General features: G+C 37.4%; 4 protein-coding genes across 5 annotated transcripts; 1 reads left to right on the forward strand and 3 right to left on the reverse strand.

Annotated features, from left to right (window-relative positions):
- The first annotated feature begins 30 nt into the window (after positions 1 to 30).
- LOC110172606 (cysteine-rich hydrophobic domain 2) lies at positions 31 to 5,058 on the forward strand. The gene is made up of 6 exons (XM_020938497.2): positions 31 to 338; positions 2,062 to 2,116; positions 2,204 to 2,359; positions 2,748 to 2,804; positions 2,879 to 2,938; positions 3,357 to 5,058. The coding sequence occupies exons 1-6, from the start codon at positions 40 to 42 to the stop codon at positions 3,405 to 3,407; spliced, it is 678 nt and encodes a 225-aa protein (XP_020794156.2). The 5' UTR covers positions 31 to 39; the 3' UTR covers positions 3,408 to 5,058.
- A 711-nt stretch (positions 5,059 to 5,769) lies between these two features.
- On the reverse strand, positions 5,770 to 7,050 carry LOC110172650 (uncharacterized). Its single transcript, XM_020938557.2, has 6 exons — positions 6,920 to 7,050; positions 6,713 to 6,858; positions 6,582 to 6,643; positions 6,391 to 6,504; positions 6,225 to 6,323; positions 5,770 to 5,947 (listed from the first exon to the last, which is right to left on the reverse strand). The coding sequence occupies exons 1-6, from the start codon at positions 7,031 to 7,033 to the stop codon at positions 5,775 to 5,777; spliced, it is 708 nt and encodes a 235-aa protein (XP_020794216.1). The 5' UTR covers positions 7,034 to 7,050; the 3' UTR covers positions 5,770 to 5,774.
- A 1,568-nt stretch (positions 7,051 to 8,618) lies between these two features.
- On the reverse strand, positions 8,619 to 9,805 carry LOC110172662 (uncharacterized). Its single transcript, XM_020938569.2, has 6 exons — positions 9,633 to 9,805; positions 9,402 to 9,544; positions 9,263 to 9,321; positions 9,045 to 9,161; positions 8,873 to 8,971; positions 8,619 to 8,805 (listed from the first exon to the last, which is right to left on the reverse strand). The coding sequence occupies exons 1-6, from the start codon at positions 9,798 to 9,800 to the stop codon at positions 8,681 to 8,683; spliced, it is 711 nt and encodes a 236-aa protein (XP_020794228.2). The 5' UTR covers positions 9,801 to 9,805; the 3' UTR covers positions 8,619 to 8,680.
- A 1,423-nt stretch (positions 9,806 to 11,228) lies between these two features.
- Positions 11,229 to 17,085, reverse strand: fip1l1b (FIP1 like 1b (S. cerevisiae)). 2 transcript variants are annotated; one of them, XM_020938461.2, is made up of 16 exons: positions 16,828 to 17,085; positions 16,488 to 16,542; positions 15,883 to 15,952; positions 15,670 to 15,779; positions 15,534 to 15,598; positions 15,349 to 15,459; positions 15,150 to 15,280; positions 14,935 to 15,053; positions 14,529 to 14,585; positions 14,103 to 14,202; positions 13,863 to 14,019; positions 13,682 to 13,763; positions 13,425 to 13,480; positions 13,165 to 13,354; positions 12,467 to 12,610; positions 11,229 to 11,749 (listed from the first exon to the last, which is right to left on the reverse strand). In XM_020938461.2, exons 1-16 carry the CDS (start codon positions 16,904 to 16,906, stop codon positions 11,605 to 11,607), a joined length of 1,671 nt encoding a protein of 556 aa, XP_020794120.2. In that variant the 5' UTR covers positions 16,907 to 17,085; the 3' UTR covers positions 11,229 to 11,604. The 2 variants fall into 2 exon arrangements, with proteins under 2 accessions (XP_020794120.2, XP_055014553.1); XM_055158578.1 differs by lacking the exons at positions 15,670 to 15,779; positions 15,883 to 15,952; positions 16,488 to 16,542; positions 16,828 to 17,085 and having other exon boundaries at positions 14,529 to 14,582; positions 15,534 to 15,642.
- Positions 17,086 to 20,820: the final 3,735 nt, after the last annotated feature.

A 20,820-nucleotide genomic window follows, 5' to 3' on the forward strand; every position in this document is an offset into this window, starting at 1 on the left:
GGTCTGTCCACCTCCGCTGTCGTACAGCTGCACTGGCGGATGTTGATGTTTTGTTTTTGCTCGGTGTCGCTGAACGATGTGAGCTGTAACATTCCTTTGGGTTTAGTCGTTTTTTATTGCCCCCACTGGTTTCTTTGTGCTTATACGCGGCGAGGGTTTGCTGCTTGTCGACCCCGAGTCCCTCCGGTGGTTTCCCCGGACCGTGAGATGATGGAGGACTTTGATGAGATCTATGAAGAGGAGGAGGAGGAAGAGGACGAGGACAGGGCCGCGGAGGAGCAGCTCTTGAAGTACTCTCCGGACCCGGTTGTGGTTCGCGGTTCCGGGCATGTCACTGTGTAAGCATCCACCCAAACGACTACAAAACACACCCTTACAACTGTCAGAAATGCTCAGTCTTCATTGTTGCCAAGTGTTTCTCATAACATCCTCTGCTAGCAGAGTTAGCCAGTGTGGTAACCTAGCGTAGTCAGCTAAAGTTAGCATCGAGCTAAGTAACTCTTCAAAAAGACAAGGAGCGGCTTTAGCAAGATGTAGCTTTGGTTTGGGAAACATATGGTTCTAATCTTTCTTTATCTTGGGCATCTGTTATAATACTGAAACACAATACAAGGCCAAGAGAAAAGTATCTCTCACTTTGGTGTGTGTTTATTGCCTATTGCTACCTAATGCCTTAAAGGTCCTTTTATTACGCAAAATTGACTCTTGTGAGCTTTAAGCCATTTTATGATGTTGTTATTTTAAGGTGACCAGATTGGGGTTATCAAAAAGAGGACACCGGGTTCTGGACGAATAAATTGGCGATGTTTGTACCTTGTGTCCGGCGATCTCTATTGGTGTTTAAATTTAATTCTGCTAAAGTATGTATGGCATTATGTGTGTGGGAATTTTGGACAGTTTACTGTATTTCATTGTATTTTAGAGGTCTACTAAACCATAGCTCAATAATATCATGGGTTATTTTCCTGACAGTGTCTGTGTCCCCTGTCCCTGCTCTGACAGGGCCCTGCTCCTGTCACTCTCACACACAGGAGACTTCAGTCTGTGATTCAGAGCAGGACAAACGCTACAGACTTTAGCCTTTATCAGGACGTCTGAACACATGTTTTATCCTGTATTTATCCTGTATTTATCCTGCATTTATCCTGAAATACTGTTGCTGAGGGTGAGACTATTCCGGTTACGTGCGTCTGATTTCGCGACGCTACAAACTTTTCTTGCTGGGATTTATGAACCTATTTCCACTGATATGGGGTCGATTTTCATTTTTTTAAAAAGGAGAAAAGTAGAGTTTGAGACGTGAAGAACAGCGTTACTGTAGCCAACATCTCCACAGAAGCCCACAGAAGCTAAAAAAATGTAGGCGCATTTTCTGATCAAAGAAGCGGTCTCAGGGAGAGCGCACGGAGCGCAGGCGTAGTTTAGACGCACAGTACAGGAGCAGCGCCGGTGATTGTGTCCATGGAAGTTTAATAAAATCTTAATTTATCATTTGATCATCTGTGATCAGATGAGCAAAGATTGTTGCCAAAACTAAGGTAAGTGTCCCACTCAAAGCTGTCAATTGATAATGAAAATCCCAGACATTTTGGGATAATGTAGAAATTCCTTCCTGACTTTTTTGTTTGGGTCCCAGCAGGAGTACATGTCTGGGAAAAATAAGACGTCTGGTCAGCCTATGTTATCCCCTCAAAACAGACCTGGAGTTGTGTTTTGTTTCATTCACACATGTTTGAGTAACTCTTTTAATATTAGCCTGTCTTCATCTTTAAAGCTCGAAATCCTCTGTTCCACCATGTCATGTTGCGGTAGTTTTCAAGTTAGTCTTTTTACCTTTTGTTCAGTCGAAGTGGGTAATTTCAGGGCTGAAATCATCCAAATGATTCTTCTGTAAGTGGAACAGAGTGTTATTAATTTGAGAGAAGAACTCAGCCTAAATATGCAGGGTTTGTGTGTCACATATGTGTGAATGAAACAAAACACAACTCCAGGTATGTTTTTTGATTTGTTTATTGATTATACCATTAATATCTCAGTAATTTTTTATTGTTTTTATTTTAGATTTGGGCTTAGTAACAAATTTGAGGCAGAATTTCCCTCAGCACTCACAGGAAAGGTAAGCTTTTTTAATTGTGCTATAATTTCATTTGGGAAAGTGCAAGAAAGTGAGATATGAAGCACTTCATTCATTCTGTATGTTTAGGTGGCACCAGAAGAATTCAAAGCCAGTATCAACCGCGTGAACAGCTGCCTGAAGAAAACATTGCCTGTAAATGTGCGGTGGCTGCTGTGTGGCTGCCTGTGCTGTTGTTGCACATTAGGCTTCAGCTTGTGGCCAGTCATCTGCCTGAGTAAAAGGGTTGGTGTTTTGACATTATTTTCTCATTATAAATTTCAAAGTATTTTGGAACCTTTCAGCTAATGTCATCAACATTCCTTGGGGGTGTGATGCTAACTGTAAGCATTACTCTGTCTGAAGTTCTGGATGCTGATATTGATCACAGGCTCCTGAAAATGTGTTGTTTCCATTGATTTAGTATTTTTTCTTAAAACATCTTAAAACTTTGTGGGCTGTTTGCTAATGTTTGCACTGTGTCACTGTAACACCTAAATATTCTGCCACACACATAGAAGTAGAACACCCCCAGTGTAATGTCACTGCAATGTATTCAGTGTATGCAATGTATGTATGCAATGTATACAGTTTCATGTTTATATTGATTATGGATGTGATTTTTGTCCTTTAGACCAGAAGGTCTTTAGAAAAGCTCTTGGAGTGGGAGAACAACAGACTTTATCATAAGGTAAACTATTCATGATAGCCTTGAATGAATATTTGTGATCCATTTGTAATCAGTTTGTTGTTCTTTGTTTGCAGTTGTGTTTGCACTGGAGACTAAGCAAAAGGAAGTGTGAAACAAACAATATGATGGAATATGTAAGTTGAGTATCTGTTGTCCCATCACTTCTGTACATTTACTTAATAACTGAACTTCAACCATGACATTATTTATAAGCAAGATCTAAAGTATTACTTTTTGGTAATGAGGCAGGCTTAGAGATTTCTTCCTAATATTTCAGAATTAGTGATGTAAGCTGTTGTGATTTTATTTGAATCCATTAGAACTATTAGAGAAGTGTTGATGATGTTAGGGAATAAGAAATTGGTGGCTAAAAGAACAGAGACCATTTGTGTAAGTGTTAGCTGCATTTGTATGCTCTTTAGTGGCATTTTATCTTCAGTTTTCAGACATCCATGCATGTAGTTCACCTACTGTGGTTGGTATTAATGTCATAGTAATTGTGTAACAAAATTGTAATAATTGACACAAGATTATATTTTATCTCTTTTTCAGGTAATACTCATAGAGTTCTTGCCGAAAATTCCCATCTTCAGACCGGACTAATCTGACTCCAGATGAGCGCACACCTGCTCTGCTGCCCAGTTTATGAAGGCTGTCCTGTTCTGAAAACAGCTCTACCTTAACACTCCAACAGTTTGTTTACAGCGTTTTGATGAAACATTTTTGTTTTTCCCCCAAACCCCGTACATACCCCCATTGTTTTGGAGTGAACTTTAAAAGGAGCTCTGTGAACTTGCACAATGACAAGACACGTGAACAGCACCAGCCTGTGAAAGAACATCTAACAACCAGCTATGGGCAGCACTATTGATTTTTTTTACAGCCTTATTTGAACTGCAAACGCATAAGCTATGACTTCTGCAAACAACTGGATTTATTTTTAATTTGACAAAATTACACATTATGGAAATTACTGTAAGAATGTTACTCTTTTGTCCTAACATCTACAGTTCTTTGAAATGTACGCCACACAATGGTTTTGGTAAAGAAACTTGAAGAAAAAAAGAGCTGAGAAAAAATTTTACTGTAACTAGCTCTGCAGCAGAAGGACAGAGATTGCATTCTTCCTTTTTCACAACAGTGGAGTGACATCTTTTTTTTAAACCAGAAATGTTTTTATCCCCCTTCCTTATCTGTGCATATCTGCATCACCCCAAATGAATGACAATCAGTCCTGAGTGTGAGCTCAGGCCCTGGATCAACATGTAAACTGGACAGAAACCAACAGTGACAGATTCAAGTGATTTTTAAAGTTTTGTTGACTGTCTGAGGTGCAGTTATTAGTGATGGATTGATCACTGTGGAGTGTCTGACAAAGAGAAAAAAGAAGCAAAAAGCCAATCAGACATTAATCACACATTCATACTCTACTGCAGGGTTCTTTTCATTTCTATTGCATGTTTATTCATATGTCATATGCTGTGTGAACGGACATTCATTCCTCAAATAATTATTATTGGTTCCTATTGTGTGGTTATGTTCCACACTTAAGCACACTTTAGCTTTTTTCCACAATTTTTTATATGGCCTGCTTGAGTTTTCCACTATTGCTCTGTTTAAGCTAAAGTCCATAAAGCGAAGGTTGTTTTAGATTTCTTAAGATATATGAATCTGACTTGTAAATGATGCAGATAGTATGGCAAATAACAAATTAATATCTTAAACTTGAAAGATTAGAAACTAGATACTAAGTCACAACAAAACGATTATCAGAGGCTAAATATAATTAATCCCTTGGTTTAACTTTCCAAATAATTCTCAGGATGTAGAAACCTTTAAAAATGTAGCATTAAAATGTCACTGTCAGGTATGTTCAGAGGTCTGCATGGTAAACACCATTGGGAACATCACTTCATTATTAACATGTTATTTCTTAATTTGAGAGAGGTCAGTCAAAAGTACGCACATTGTCGCATTGACACTTCACTCATGCATGTTGTTTATTCATGTCAGAATGCAGAATGGTTTGATACCAGCATGGTTTTAGTCTAACCATGACTAAGACCAAATATAAGTGTTTGCATATATTTCTGTTGTTGAAATTCACAACTGAAATTAGTTCTTTTTTATATTTCTCCTAAATGTTTTGTTGTGTCAGATGAGTGAAAGATACTGTATGTCCATATATTCAAAATATCTCTTACACAGTACAGTAAACTACCAATAAATAAGGCAATGGGCATCCTGCTCTAAATACATGTTTCTTTTGTGACTCCAAGGCTGAAAATATGTAATTATTTATGGAGTAGACTGAGAAAAATTACGTATTGTTAGCAGAAGTAATGAAAGTGGTTATCTAGGTAAACAGATGTTTTACTGACAGTAACTCTTGACTCTAAATAAGTGGTCACGTTTTATTTCATTTCAAACAAATACTGTAACTAATCAGCTAAGAGCGGCAGAATGCATTTCTGTTGTGCTCTGTTGAACAGTAACTTAATAGTTTGATTGTAAACTGTATGGGTGTATGTTTTATATATATATATATATATATATATATATATATATATATATATATATATATATATATATATATATATATATTACAAGGGGATCCCGTGGAAACAAATACTTGTGGATCAGCTAAGGCAAACTACAAAGCCTTTATGCTTTTATGCCTTACTGTCTTATCAGAAGCATCAAATTATTGATCATCATTCAGTATTTTTTGTAGACCAAAAATATTCCATTACCAGGTGGCTGCAACATGCCAGATTACTCAAACAGGCATGAATGAAATAGGTAAATTTTTAATCAGTAACGTAAGGATGGTTATTGTCAGCCTTGCATATAAGTGTATTAATTATCTTAATTAATCTGGAATTGACAATTGCATTATGAAAAAATAACATATGACCAGAACCATAAGTCATATTATGTATTATTATTTTACATTTGGCACCCATCCTCTCAATCCCCATTTGGCATTGGCAGGTTCTCAAAGATGTTGTTCATGAAGCCTGTAAGACCACCCTGGCTGTTGATGATGGAGTCGAGGACCCCCAAGAGCTGAGAGCCCACCTCTGAGTTCATCATAGCAGTGAGGTCAGTGCTGTCTGTCAGCGTTTTCTCTGCGCAGAGCTCTAAGGGGAAAATATTTGCATCACATTAATGGTCCCATATATAGAATACACTACATATCATATTTATATCATGTGCATATACCGTTAATGTGCTTGTGTATTAATATAATACATAACACCTCCTAACTTGTTTTGTTTTGTTCTGTTCTGTTGAACGCAAACATAATTTCAATGGGCTTTCAGTCTGGCCCACACATGACTCACACAGTACACTGTGAACTGTTGAGGGTCTAGGGCCTAGTATATGAATGTGCATGTTTTTTCCCACTGCTGATACCTTTCTGTGGGTCCATGATAGCTGGTTCTTTCAGTGAGAGACATTCTGCCTGTCTCTTAAACTCATCCAGTTCAGCAGTACTCAGCGTTCGTCTTCTGCCTCAAAACACATTTCTAAATAAAGCGTTAAGATAAATATTTTTGCACCATGTAAAAGTAGCTCTTACTCAGTAATTGAAGGGTATCATAGTAAGATGTTCCTAATGAGAAATTGCCCTTTACAACCAGGCAGTCAGGACAGCTAGTTGTCAGCAAAACGTCAGTAGCTTTGGTAGGCTTAGCTGTAGCCAGACAAAGACACCATTAACAATATTATAGTTTTTAAAAAGTTTTGAGTCATTAACTGTTAAATACATACTTATTGTCATAGTGTTGTTCTCAAGACGTATTGTGGATGAAATAGTCAGGCAGGAACCCAAGCTGTCAACAGTAGATTTATAATTTAATAATTTAGAAAAACTGTGAATAAGTCACCATTTTGCTACGTACGTTCTTTGAGTTTGTTTAAACTCCAGACTTCTGTCATCAGGCAAAGGAATGACATTTACATATACACTCTCCACAAATGTCTTGGTCAGTTCAGTTATTCCTGGCATGGTAGTGGTCTCTGCTATATACATCCATTTCCCCAACAGCTGCAAGCACAATTTAGATAATGTAAACAGCTCAGAAAACACAGGACATAGTCTGACTTACCAGGTCTCTTTCTATATTGATCTGCTGTGTTAGACTTTCACAGTTGGTGGTAGGGGCTGTATGTCCAACATACAGAAGGCTGAGGATGGACACAGCAGTCAGTAGTAGCCTCATGGTGGATCACATCTGTTGAAAACAAGTAAGGACCACTGAGAACAAGTGAGGGCTCTTGTTTAGTTAGTGATGGTGCAATTGATTGGGCTAAAGTGCAGGTTTCAGTGAATATGCAAAAGCTCTGCTGTTTGCACATGTAGGCTACTTTGTGAATAGCAGACACACTTATATTATTTTGGGATTAATTAGCCACACTGTGGTATATTATGTATCACTTCTCCATGCAAGCAGATCCCCACCCCTTGATAGCACATACAGGTGGTCATAATGTCAATGTCATTATGTCTTGGGCAGTTTCAGTTGTTATTTTCAGTCGTTTAGTTTAGGTGGTATTTAATACAATGATACTTGCCCCACAGGTAGAGAGTGACTGTAATATAGAGGTTTGAGGACCACAGCAGTACACCTCCTCTTTACCTTAACCTCCTCCTCAACAAAAAGTTTTAACAGCACGCACAGGGCAGTGTGTACATGTATAATGGTTACTAAACAGCTGATAATATTGGATTTCTGTTGCCACTGACCATGAGGTTGTACAAACAGCTCAGAGAGCCAAAAGGGGAGCATTACAAGGACATAAACAACTCAACCCATTATATAATTCATCCATATATCATCTGGGTGATGCTTGCTTTTCCTACGTTTTTGCCACATAATCGTATTGATAGGACATTCGAATGCAATGGTGAAGCAGAATGAGTTTTTGAGCAAAACTTAGAAGATTTGACTTGAATTCAAGTTGTATGGTATATGCTACTCTTCCACTGAGCTGTGCATGCTGTTGATTTAAAGGTGCACTATGTAACAATTATTGTGGGGGGCTCTCCACCTGCTTGTCTCCATGGAAATGTTTTTGCTTTACCTGTAATGTTTTACAGTATGGTGTAAAACTTATATCTCCATGGAGACAAGGTGACGAAATTAAGGTCAGGTTACAAGTTGGAATGTACTCTGCTCACAATTTTTCAAGGTATTTTTGAGCAATGAAACACACTTATAATGGAATAAATGCTAATAGATAAGTATTAGTTATTTTAGAGGGTATGTAACACTTTAATATTTCATAAACATTACTCATTTGTGTCCCTAGATATTAAGTAAAAATGTTCAAATCAAATCTAGATTTTAATGGCAGCTATTGTAATGCTGATTTATTCTTAATTACAAAAATATTGAGCATAACAGCTAAAAGAGAAGAAAACACAATATTTAGTTTCCATACACATTAAAGGTACCATCTGTAAATGTACTTATTTTTTTTTTATTTATTTTTTTTAACCAGTGAGAAGGTAAATGTGAAACCTGTTCTTCCTCACCTGGACCCACCTGTGCTCGCTGGTCTTCTCTCAGGCTGAAGCTGGAACACTGTCAGACAGGAGTAACATGGATAACATCAGGTTTTACATGAGAATACCACAGGCAGAATTGGCCAAATGGTAACTTTAAAAACATTATTTGATGAAGATTGAATGATTTGACTCGGAACCAAAACACCAAGTAAATACTATATATATATATATATATATATATATATATATATATATATATATATATAGTAGAAAATATACCAGAATTTATTTGTGGGTTTATGACATTTATTAAATGACTACACAGTGTATTGTGGAAACCTGAGTACAAGCTGAACAGTTAGTTGATAAAAAGGTCAAAAATAGAATCCAGGACTTTTGCCACATAGTGTCCAGTTTTGGCCTCCAGATATTTATTGAGAGCTAGTAATCCTTCTATAGGAGATGGGTCCTCATGACACATTTCTGAAAACATACAAGGATTAGAAATGCAAAACATATTTTTTTCTCTTTGTAGACCAAGAGATCTTACCCTCATTTGGGTTGACCATTAAAAGTGAAGGCATCTTCAGACAATCAGCTTGTTTCTTTACCATCTCCACAGCAGCAGGGGACACTGTTGTACTTTTGCCTGACAAAATACAGTATTATTACTTACAATAATAACATTTTATCAACATTCTTTTAGAGATGTTTGCACATACTGAAAAGGAGCAGACTTTTAAAAGTGTCATCCCCAGATGTAACTGTTTCGTAGATGGCCAGACAATCAGAGCATTCATCAGTTGGAAGATACACCTCTTTTAAATAAAATGGATTTTCTGCAAGAAATACCCATCACTCAACAGACTCACATGTCCGTAGTAAGTGTGAAATAGTTCGATAGATTGGCACTTATTGTAAAAATCTGTTATACTCTTACCAATAGTAAGTATGTTTTCAAAAGTGACATTATACTTTAAGGTGGAGCAATGTCCATATCTGCAGAAAAAAGGTATTTCATCTTTTAAAATATGCTGTGATAGTGACCTGTCTCTATGCCACTTACGTTATGCACTTACGTTTTCTGAGTTTGGATGAGCTCAAGTATGTTGCTCTGAGATGTTGGTCGGGCCTCGATCCAGACGCTTGTCAACAGGTGGGCCAAGGACCTGCTTCCAGGGAGATCAGACGTCCCACCAATGTACAGCCACTTCGCAAGCATCTGGAACACACAACCGTGGAATATGACTTGATTGACATCTCTTTGCTCAAACAAATCAAACATGTTCAGGATTTAGAGGTTTACTTACTTCATCATGGCTGACAGGTATTGGTTTCAACAGAGTCTCACAGTTGTCCAATGGAACACAATGTCCCAGAGACAGAAGACTCAGAATAACAACTGCAATCCTCATTTTCAACACTGTCAACACGTTTTCACTCGTGTTTATCCTTTTATGCGGATCATTTTCTGTCATGTGATACCCACTGTCAACAATCAAGAAGACTTTGACATCCAGTATCAGTGAAGATTATGGAGAAGGTTGAGTAACAAAAAACATTGAGCCTAACTAGCCAGCACATGCTTAAATCTGCCCTCCATTGTGTAAAAACATGAATATCCACTGTGTATGACTCTCCACAGACCTGTCTCCATATATTATTGCTTTATCTCCATATCTACAGTGGAGTTATACAGGTTGCACAATGCAGCTTAAAAGATAATTAAGACAAAAATGCTCATTACAATAGAATACACATGAGCCTACAAACAGAGCTTGCATATGACAAAACTTAAAATGTTTAATATTTAAATCATTATCAGAGGTTGGACCAAGTCATTGTGTTGTTTTCTCAAGTAAGTCTCAAATCTTTGACCTCAAGTCCAAGTCAAGTCCAAGTCGTCTGCTTTGAGCTTCAAGTCATTTCAAGTCTTTAAACCAAAAAGGTATCGAAATAACTATTTTTTTTTTTTTTGCAATTTATAAGCCTTTTAAACAAAATTGTACTTAAATAGTCATGGTATAATTATATATATGTGTATTTATATGAGTTGTAGAAATGCAATTTTTTCCTTTTTAAATGTCTTGACAAGAGGGTGAATTATTACAGTCAGAATTGAAAAAAATTAAGATTTAGAAAAAATTTGAGATGGGAGGGACATGTTCCAGTTTGTTTCTGTAAAATTCAGCGCGGCATTTATCATCTGTATCAAGTCTTCTCTAGTCACAGGCCTCAAGTCAGAGTCAAGTCTCAAGTCTATGACCTTCAAATTCAAGTCAAGTCCCAAGTCTTTATTTTATCAAGTCAAGTCTCAAGTCCAAAAAATAGTAACTCAAATTGATTCGAGTCCAAATCATGACTTACAACTCCCTGCCTCTGGTATGGTTAATAGTAATGTGTCGTGTTTGAGAATATGCACATTTTAACTGTGAGTAGATGTCAGTTCTCCATTTTTAGCTGCGAGAAATTGCTACTCCCAAAGACAAAAAGTATTTTAATCTTATAGGTCTGACACAATGATTTTGAACAATACATTGCTACAGCGAAATATTGCATAAATACTGCGTTTAAAATATTTAAACTACTTTATGCTACTTACACAAAGCAGGAATCCTATTTTTAAATAGACAGTATCATTAAAACGGGTTGCAACAAATCACAGAATGAACCATTAGCCATAGAAATTATTCTACTCTTTACAACTCAAATCTCATCATCCTACAGAAGAATGGCTAAAATCTCTTCACTGTTACTGTTAAGAAATTGTACACGACAAACACTGAGACTCATTCATATATTGAACAGCATGTCAATATAGCAATTATCGTGACAGGCCTGCATTCATAACACACTTATATTATGTGTGTGTGATAGCTGGTTGTAAAAAACACCCCCCAAAAACGTTCTTATCAAAAGTGTTTTTATTGACTTGACAGCGGTCTAGCATAGTATTTTACAGGACAAGAACAGAAAGACAAAAAAACAGAAAGGGCGCCATTTGTACAATATTGTAAATTTCTGAGCCCTAGATCTTTGAGAGGGGCAGACTGTGACTGATCAATAAACATGAAGGGAGCATTTACTGCCTCCTATAATAAAGACAAATGACAACAAAATGGAGTCAAATTGAGATTAATGTTAGGGGCTGAAAATATGCATTAATAATTTCTGACTTCTTGGTTTTGTTGGCCAGTGCTTCAAATTACCATTTTCCTCATTTAGGTCTGGGAATAACACAAGGAAAATAAAACAAAACAAAAAAACTGATGATTGAGTGATTTATTCCATTGCCTCCTGGTTTTCTTGATCTGCACCCATGTCCTCGCTGGCCTCCTTGCCCTCTTTGTTCCTCTTACTCTTTTTGTGCTTGTGTCTTCTGTGGCCTTCGCCTTCTTCACTGTCATGCCTCCGTCTACTACTGCTGCTAAAAATGTGTGAAAAAAACAGACAGAAAAGGAGGACAAAAAGAAAAAAAGAGAACCAGAGAAACATGTTAACACAAATCAATAAATAAGATGAACAAATTGAAAAAGAGAAGGAGAATAGATGGGCAAAGCAGCAAAATAAAAGCATAATGTCAGAAGTCAAGTCATGAAAAAAATACATAGAATCAATTTATGTCAGTATATCATTAAGTATATGAAGTACTCCATATACTTAAGTAAACATACAGGGGCAAAATGTTACTCCAGTAAAAGAAAAAAAAAAATAAAATATATATATATATATATATATATATATATATATATATATATATATATATATATATATATATGAGTAAAAATGGACAGGAAGAGTAAAAAGTATTTTTCAGAGTTTTGTTTGCACAGTTTTAGGATGAAATGTAGTGATTTTGATAAAGAATTTAGCTGATTTCAACTGATTTCTTAATTTTTAAAGTAATTTCTGTGTTTTTGTGTATTTGGTTTGCTCAAAGTTGGTCTCAAACCTTTTTACTTTTTAATCCTGATCTAAAATGTAGCGGAGCAGAAAGTACAGATGCACGTTGTCAAATGTAGTGAAGTGAAAGTAAAAAGTATCCACTTAATTTACTTAAAGTACAAATACATAAAATTTGTACTAGAATTGTATTTTTACTTTTGTACTTTGTTACCTTCCATATAATAAGTTTGTGAGGTACCTGCGTGAGGACTTGTGGCGCCCCTCTTCTTTCTCTCGGTGTCGTCTCTCTCTGTGCCTTTCCTCCTTCTCTCGACTCGCCCGCTCACGGTGACGCTCATAACCACGCTCTTGGTACTCACGGTAACGATATCGCTCTTCATCGCTATATTGGGTTGAATAACATGTATTAATGTGGCATTCGGGGGAATCTTCCAACAATAATATTCAGACAGCATAATGACCTTAGACCTGTGTTAAAAATGCCTGTCATGATTGAGGTTCATGTTCTGTACAAAAAGTGAATTGACTAAGCACTCCAGATACATTCCTTTGGAAGGTTACACTGAAAGGTTTGTTTATTTTCAATCTTCTCTTTTTTTGAAGGCATCTGACAGATTTTAAATTTTCATTTAATTTGGTGGGATTATAACTATTGTAAATATAAATGACAGTTTTACACCAATCAAGAAGCAATTTGTGAAGGAAAGTTGAAAAAAAAATGACAGGAAATAGAGCGTTCTAAAACATATTGATGACATTACACTGAAGACAATTCCATAAATTTTTTATAGGCTTTAAGAAAAATTACAGCCAATAAACGATAATCTGACTTTGCATATCTCCAAAACAACATTGGTGTCATTTTCCATTTTCGATACATTTCCCACCTGTAAATGGCCTATTGCATTTTCAGTTGCTGACACAGCAGAATCTAACCTGGTGTAGCTCATCCCTGAGGGGCTGTGTTCCCTCTCTCTCTCTCGCTCATGGGCTCTCTCCCTGGGTCTGTCTCTGTCTTTGTCTCTTTTTTCATCACGACGAGGATAGTAGTCCCAAGGTTTAGAATTGTCCATCATTGGCGGCCATGGAGGGGGCACACCTCCAGCCATAGGAGGAGGGTAAGCACCTAGCAATAAGACAGTGCAAATATATTAAGTTTAGCTTTATCAAGAGAGCAACAGAAATAAAATACCAACCTTGTGGGAAAGGATAGGGAGGGACAGAGCGGCCATCGTAACCTCCGGCATGCGCACTGTAGACAGAGAACAGAACTACTTATTTCAAAGAGATTGGGTTTGTGTCCAACATTTAGTTTCTAAAATTAGCTAAATGCTCAACAAAGTGCTTTTAGGAATTCCAGGTCTGAATTCAGCAACACAATTTGCTATGGCCTACAATGTTATATGCCATGTTGAAAGGATTATTATCACATTTAAGTTATAAGTCAAAATACCTGTCTAAAGTAGGTATAATTGAAGGGGGTGGCCCAGTCGGTGGGGGAGGAAAGCCAGGCGGAGGAACTGTGATAGGCATTCCTAAAAAAACAAACAAAAAAACAAACAGAATTCACCCAATTATAAACTGATCCTGTAAAATATTACCAAATGAGCCAGACGTTGGGGTGAAAGACTTACTGGGAGGGGGAATGAGAGGTGGCGCTGTGCTGACGTTCGGGGGCGGGGGGAGAAATGGAGGTGGGGGAATGTTTGGAGGAAGAGGTCCCGGAGGGAAGAATGTTGGCAGTTTCGCTGGTGTGGGCTCCGCTTCTGATGTCGAATGCTCAGAGAGCACCTACAGATGTGAGGAGAGAAAATTAAGTTTTCAGATGATTTGTGTATCTGTATGAATCACCTTATTTATGATCTTATTCTTACCTGTATATTGTTGCCATCTAGATTGTGTCTGCGCCTTCCCTCTACTCTGCTTATCGTAGCTGTCTGACCACCGATCACATCAATTGTCCCACTTGATTTTCTAGTAATAAGTAGATACAATAACATTAACATTACTGGAGCATGTATGGAGCTTACAGTGTATTCAGCTCATTGAAAAAAACATTAATAAATCTTCCCCACACATATGTCCCCCAAAAACAATGCAACTGTGGTAAGAACCCCATGACATTCTGCAGTTGTATTTCAAATTTTCAGTTTAGTTTTGTTTGGTTTATTTTTAACTTTATCCACTTTCCCTTACTGGTGTGCCTCAGTGACATTAAAAACAAAAACACCATTCATCTAGAGCCAGACCTCTGATATTATCACATCCCACTTTAAATGTACAAGGCCATGCTCACTTACGTAAAATAGGAAATGTCTTGAGCCGGCTTGCAAGTCCACTGAGTGGGAGAGATCCTACTATTTTGAAGCAAAGGGACAACGACATAACACTGAACCTAATGCAAATCCACAATCTGCTCACAACACAACAATATCTGCAGTTTCATTAATTTACTACTGAAACAGAGGGTAGACCTTAGAAAATGACCACTTATATATGCAGAACTTAATGCAGGGGTTTAACACATTTTACTACTATGGCATTTAAAACATGTAAAATACTACATACTAGTGTATGTGGGGTGTTTGAGGAAACACAAACAGGATTTATATTTTATTCAAGCTATTTCTGAGTAATTCTGAGATTTACTGAAAATGGAGGCAGTGACTTTGTAAGGTTTGTAATCAGAAAAGAATATGTATTTACCTGGTGATCTGGCTGCCAGAGGACTTGTACATACTAACTGGTGCAGTGAAGTCTGCCTTGGACGTGTGAACTGGCAAACTGGACACATCTTTATCATTACCAGTTCGGCCTTGCTGTACCTATAAAGTAGATACAATCATCCAAATTAATTTTTTCACAAAAAGAAATACAACTTTAAAAATATATTTAGTAAAAGTGAGAAAGCGATTACTTACAGTAATTTTACTTGTCACTGAGCTGACTGTGGATACCTCAAGCCCCATGCGAAGTCTCTTCTGTTTCTCACAATAAGCCTTCCATGTGTCTTCATTGAAGCCGTAGTTAAAGTAGTCTGATAGATCCGCCCCTACAGACAAATATCTGTTAGATTATAATTTATTATTAATGTAAATCAATAATAATCTAGATATGCACCTGGCTTTCTCCAAGGTTTCTCTTCAAATGACTCCACGTCCACCTCCAAAACTGGAACACCGTTAACATTCCCGGGGGCATCCAAGTCAACTCCTTTTAGCTTTGCTGAAACTGCATAGATCCATTATAAAATATTTGATATATGATACGTCAAAAACATGACCATGAAAGTGACTTTCATTTACCTTGTCCATATGGCCTGGAGCTAGTGGATTTTATGTTGAGATTGACAGGTGGAGCTCCATATGATCTACAGTACATTAACGTATATTACAGAAACATCTTAACATTAAATTAAAAACATGCATGCAAAATACATACGTGTATGGTGCTCCAGTTTTAATGTCTCCAATGGTGACACGGACATCGTCATCATCATCATCACTGTCGCTGTCACTATCCTCATCCTCACCTGCAGCTTCTCCACTGGGCTAAAAATACAAAACAATATAAAGTTACATCAACAATGGTATCATCGTTCCTAAGAGAAACATTTCTTGGGCAACAAGAGACACTTTTGTGAAGAGCTTTTACCTCAGAAACCACCCCGTTGCCTGTTGCATGTTCTGCAACGTCATCTGTTGAAGCATCAGCAGGAGCAGCACTATGGAAAAATGTAACATTAGACTACGAATTTCACTATTTTGCAACAACAACAACAAATTTTCCTACTGTTAACATTTTGATTATGCTTCTAGTTTTATTTCCAGGCGGAACAGCAATAAGAAATGATAATTCCAAAACTCATACTTGGCATCCCGACTGTACATAAGGGCTTGCGTATACATAGTAATTATATATACCACCTTTATTTTGTTAGATATTTTTTAAACTGCCAAAAAATGTGTTGTTTGGGCATACATTACACCTGACTTGAATGGTATGAATGGAAACCGCATAGTCATTACAAAGTCCATGGGAATCCCTCTGACTATGCCACCAATATATTTTACAACTCGGCACTATCCTATCTGGATTTCTCAACTTTTCATCTCGAACTGCCACTCAATAGGTGCAAAACTATGAATTCTCACCAAAGTAAGTATTAGGAAAACCTAAAACGCATACATTTTAAAGATCAGCAGATTGTTTGTTTGTTTAGGGCCAAACAAATAAACAGGACAGGTTGAAGAATGTACCTGACGGCAGCGTTTAGTTTGGCCTCTTCATCCTCATCTTTGCTCTCGGACTCATCTGGAAGACAACAAACAAACTCGTATAGAAAACATGACAGAGAAAAGCCACCAGGGGCTTTTGCTACAGGCCGTGAACAGCGCAGCAAACAGGCGGCAGTTAGCACCACACACAATCTCCGCTTAGCACGTTAGCTACGAAGACAGCTATATACAGGCAGAGAGCCATGGGCCAAAGCAACCGCAGATTATAATTTACAAATTTTTTTCCACTAATATTGCACGCGTAAAAATGTGTATCGTTTATCAATTAAGCAGCGTTTGGACGCATTATTGATCTTGTTACCTCCATACAGCCATTCCTCCTCCTCATCTCCAGCGCTGGCGTCCGTGGTGCCTGTTTTGTCCGCTTCCTCCGCAGACATTTCGGCTAACTAAGACTTCGCGTTTAAATAAGATCGTTAGTCAAAACATCCACAAAAGCTCTGCTGTAGTTTAGGGCACGGATTTATAAATTATTATTCAATTTCATGTGCAAACGGCAAACCGTTGCTAGTTAGCGCTGAACCCGGATGAGATCGACTCTTTGAGTGGTATTGTTGATGTGGGCGACACCGCCATCTAGTGAATATACTAGGTACAACATTTCTATGCAAATAGAGAGTAGAGCTGTAGAGCCATGGAAGTGTAATAAGAGCCATGTGCAGGGCCCTATGCATCAGTGCATGGCATAATTATATTTGACAGTCATATAAATAATAATTAAATTTTATATTTTTGCGATGGGTTTGCTTACACTTTTTAGATTAAAAACAAAAACATCTTATAGGCATAGGCTTACATGTCATATTAATATTATGTATAATGTAACACACACTAACTGGAGAAATCAATTAGGTTAGGAGGTTAGGTCTTATTTACATTTAGCACCTTTAAAAGGCATTTCTAAAAATGGAAAGGCATAAAAATAAAATGGTCCTAAGATCATGTTTACTATATTTGTGCAGATAAGGAGATTCATCAATTGCTAATAAAACATTGCAGCAGTAGCCACACCACCACCACTCAACTGACTCTCAATAAAGATTGCTGCTGTGGCTTTTGTTGCATGTAAAGTTTGCCGTCAACTCAGAAGAGACCAGTTAATGCATTATGGTTTCTGACCAGTTAAGTGGTCCACTTTGGGCTTGTCAGTAAACAACATGGAAATCTGTGGATTCTCTCGCTCTCTCTTCCTGCAGCGACTGACACTTCCTCTGAGCTGTTATTATCTTGCAAAAGATGAAAAGCAATCACAAACTAAAGCTTGAAAATAATCAACATGTAGGCTACAAGCACACATGATACAGATGCCCACTTAACCACATCCATGCCATACTATACTGTATTATGAAAGATAACTGAATTGATTTTTTCCTAACACAAGATAACTGCCGGCCTAATTTCACAAGTATGTCTTCTATCACATCACATGTGCCTGTTCAGTGTGTTCACAGAGCACTCACACTGAGCAGGCTGCAGCGCTCTTCTAACTGATAATTGAAATTACATTTTTGCCTCTCCCAGTCCATCTATCTTTCACTCTCAATCTTTCACCTCATCTGTCCTTCTTAACACATTTGCTGCTCATTTGGTACATGTGATGTTTTTTTTCCTAGTGTAAAATGTAATGGCTGATAATTATCGCTTCATCTGAAAACAATTTGTCTGGATAACTAATTTGTGGTAAACCATTTTAAATGTTTTTCCCTGAATCTTTTTTTTAAAAATTTATTTACAGATAGAGTGGCTGTAGCAAACATCGTTACATTTTCCAAACGTGTCATTGCACAAGACACTTGACCCATGTTGACTGTTGTGTTTAGCTCTGCTACTAAAGGGTTAGTCTCTTACTGGGTCATCACAAACATCATTGTTTTTTGCACAGATTTGCATGTAGATTTATGAAGCTAGTGGCAGCACCTGCAAATCTCCACCGAGATAGATTCATTTAATGCCATACTGTGGAACATTTCGTGCAATACCATAACATGAAGACCAGGAGGTTTTAGACCCTCAATCAGTAAAGTTACATGGTACACCTTTAAGGCTTGATTAACTTTATTGTTCCTATTGAAAATGTGCCAGTGTCATTCAAGGCTGTAAAACACATCCACTTGCATTCTTCCTAAATTAACCAGATTCCTTCATTTCCAAAAGACGTTATTACAAAATCTCCAAATTAAAACACCAATCAATGCTTTCCCTGAACTGAAGGTGAATGAGTGTTTGCAGGTCAGATGCTTGTACACTGTTCTGGATTCCTTCCCTCTGGCTCTGTTGCTCTTTTTATTGCATCCCCACATGGCTTCCTTTATCTCATCTCACTACATTTCTTCAGTATCCTATTTTCTCTCACCCTCTGCCTTTCTTCTTATGGTGGATTAAGGCGGCTCAGGGCCTAGTCGATGCTAATCAGCTTTATCTTGACAGAGGGCGATCATTGAGCTATCAGTAATTACACACGCTCATGTTAGCTTACACACATCTGCGTCCTGGCACATTCTCAATACTACATCATCTCTCTGAATCTAACATGTGCCTCTTTCAATGCGCCTCACTGTAGATAACAGATTGACAATTTCATCTGCTTTGTTTGGTATGACAATAATGCATCTGTTGTGGAAATAGACATACAGTTTCCCTTGTGTTCATTTCTATTATTAGCATATATATGTCTAATCTGATTTGCACACACCAGTTATTTTAATGAGAAACACCACAACTGAACCATTGAGAGACACTTAATGGCCTTAGAACACATTGTTAAAGCCGTCAGACAAATGGAAGGCAGATTACAGGTTCATTTTGCCCCGTCAGCAGCAACTGAAGTGTAGGATTGCACTAGAGAAAAATATTATATTGAAGTTTTTGCCTATTGTTCCTCGCTAATATGTTTTTGTATGTGTTTTTCTGTCTCATATATCTTCATGGCCGGTTGCCAAGTACAAAGGTGTGCGTAACTGCCCCAATGCCCCGATGGGTGTGAAGAAGATCCATTTGGACATGATTCAGTTAAAGGCTGTGAGCTTCACTGTAAAACCTGATGTGGTCTTACTGTGAGAGAGGTATGTTACTGAAACGTATGCTGTTCTGATAAAAAAAAAAAAATAGCACGATTTATAGATGCATTGTGCAACTTTTCTGGTGCAGGGTCTGCTACCTGCTTGTCCCCATGAAGATGTTATTGCATTACCTGGAATGTCCCATGGTATGACATTAAACATATCCATCTAGAATTTATTCATTACAGGTATTTCTATTGCTTAAAAATACAATAATTCCTTCTGTGAATAGGGGCGACTCTCCACAGATCTGAACTGTAACGTAGTGCTGTAGATTGTCTCCCTTGTGATAAATAGGTTTAATCTTAAAACCCATTTTTTATTCTCTAGTTTTAAACACCGCATGAGTTGTGTGGTCCTCTGTGTCTTTTATTTATTTTATTTATTTTTAATGTATTTTATTGGTTTTATTTATTTATTGCTACTCTGTGATTTTGCTCTTATTTTATTTGACTGGTTTCATTAATTTAAGACTAGTATGATTAAATCTGAGCGTTTATTTTATCATTATATTATTAGTGCAGCACTTTGGAAACTGTTTGTGAAATGTGCTATATAAATAAAATGGATTGGATTGGATATATTGTGGACCAAACAATAACATTTCCATGGAGACATCAGGTGGCGAACCGTTCACTAGAAATGTTGCATGGTGCACCATTAGTATTGTTTTAATTCAATGTGAAGTAGTGTTAACCTAAATATAAACAACAAAAATAAGTAAACAATAACTATAAACTATAACTAACAATTGACAAACTAACTAACTAACTAAATAAATAAATAAAATAAGGGGCAAATGCCAGACTAAATAAAACAAAAATATGAGTTCACGATTAGAGACAATTTCTTTCACTTTACTTTTGTGGTTTTACAGTGTGGAAGCAGAAAAGAGAAGAAGGTGAAAAGGGGAAGGTGATGGAGAGAGAGAAAGAGGCCCAGCCAATGCTGAGGGAGGAAGACATGTCTTTGTATTACTGAATCGAATCTTAGTGGCTATTTTTCTTGTGTAAAACGTGCCTTGCCCTCCACCAGACCTCCGCTGTCCTCATTTATCTAAAAGCTCGGAGTGAGTCACGCTGCGGCGGGTCCATACACACACAGCGTCACAGTGACTCAGCCCAGTTATCTGCCATAGGCTCACCTCAGCACCATGAATAATGGAGCAGGGATGGCATATGAAGGGATCGAATATCATGCAAAGAGGCGGGACACATTTGAAGTTCAGTAAAAAC

Source organism: Boleophthalmus pectinirostris, unplaced genomic scaffold, assembly GCF_026225935.1.
Source record: "Boleophthalmus pectinirostris isolate CB_2022bp ecotype Guang Dong unplaced genomic scaffold, ASM2622593v1 HiC_scaffold_22, whole genome shotgun sequence".
Classification (NCBI taxonomy): domain Eukaryota; kingdom Metazoa; phylum Chordata; class Actinopteri; order Gobiiformes; family Gobiidae; genus Boleophthalmus; species Boleophthalmus pectinirostris.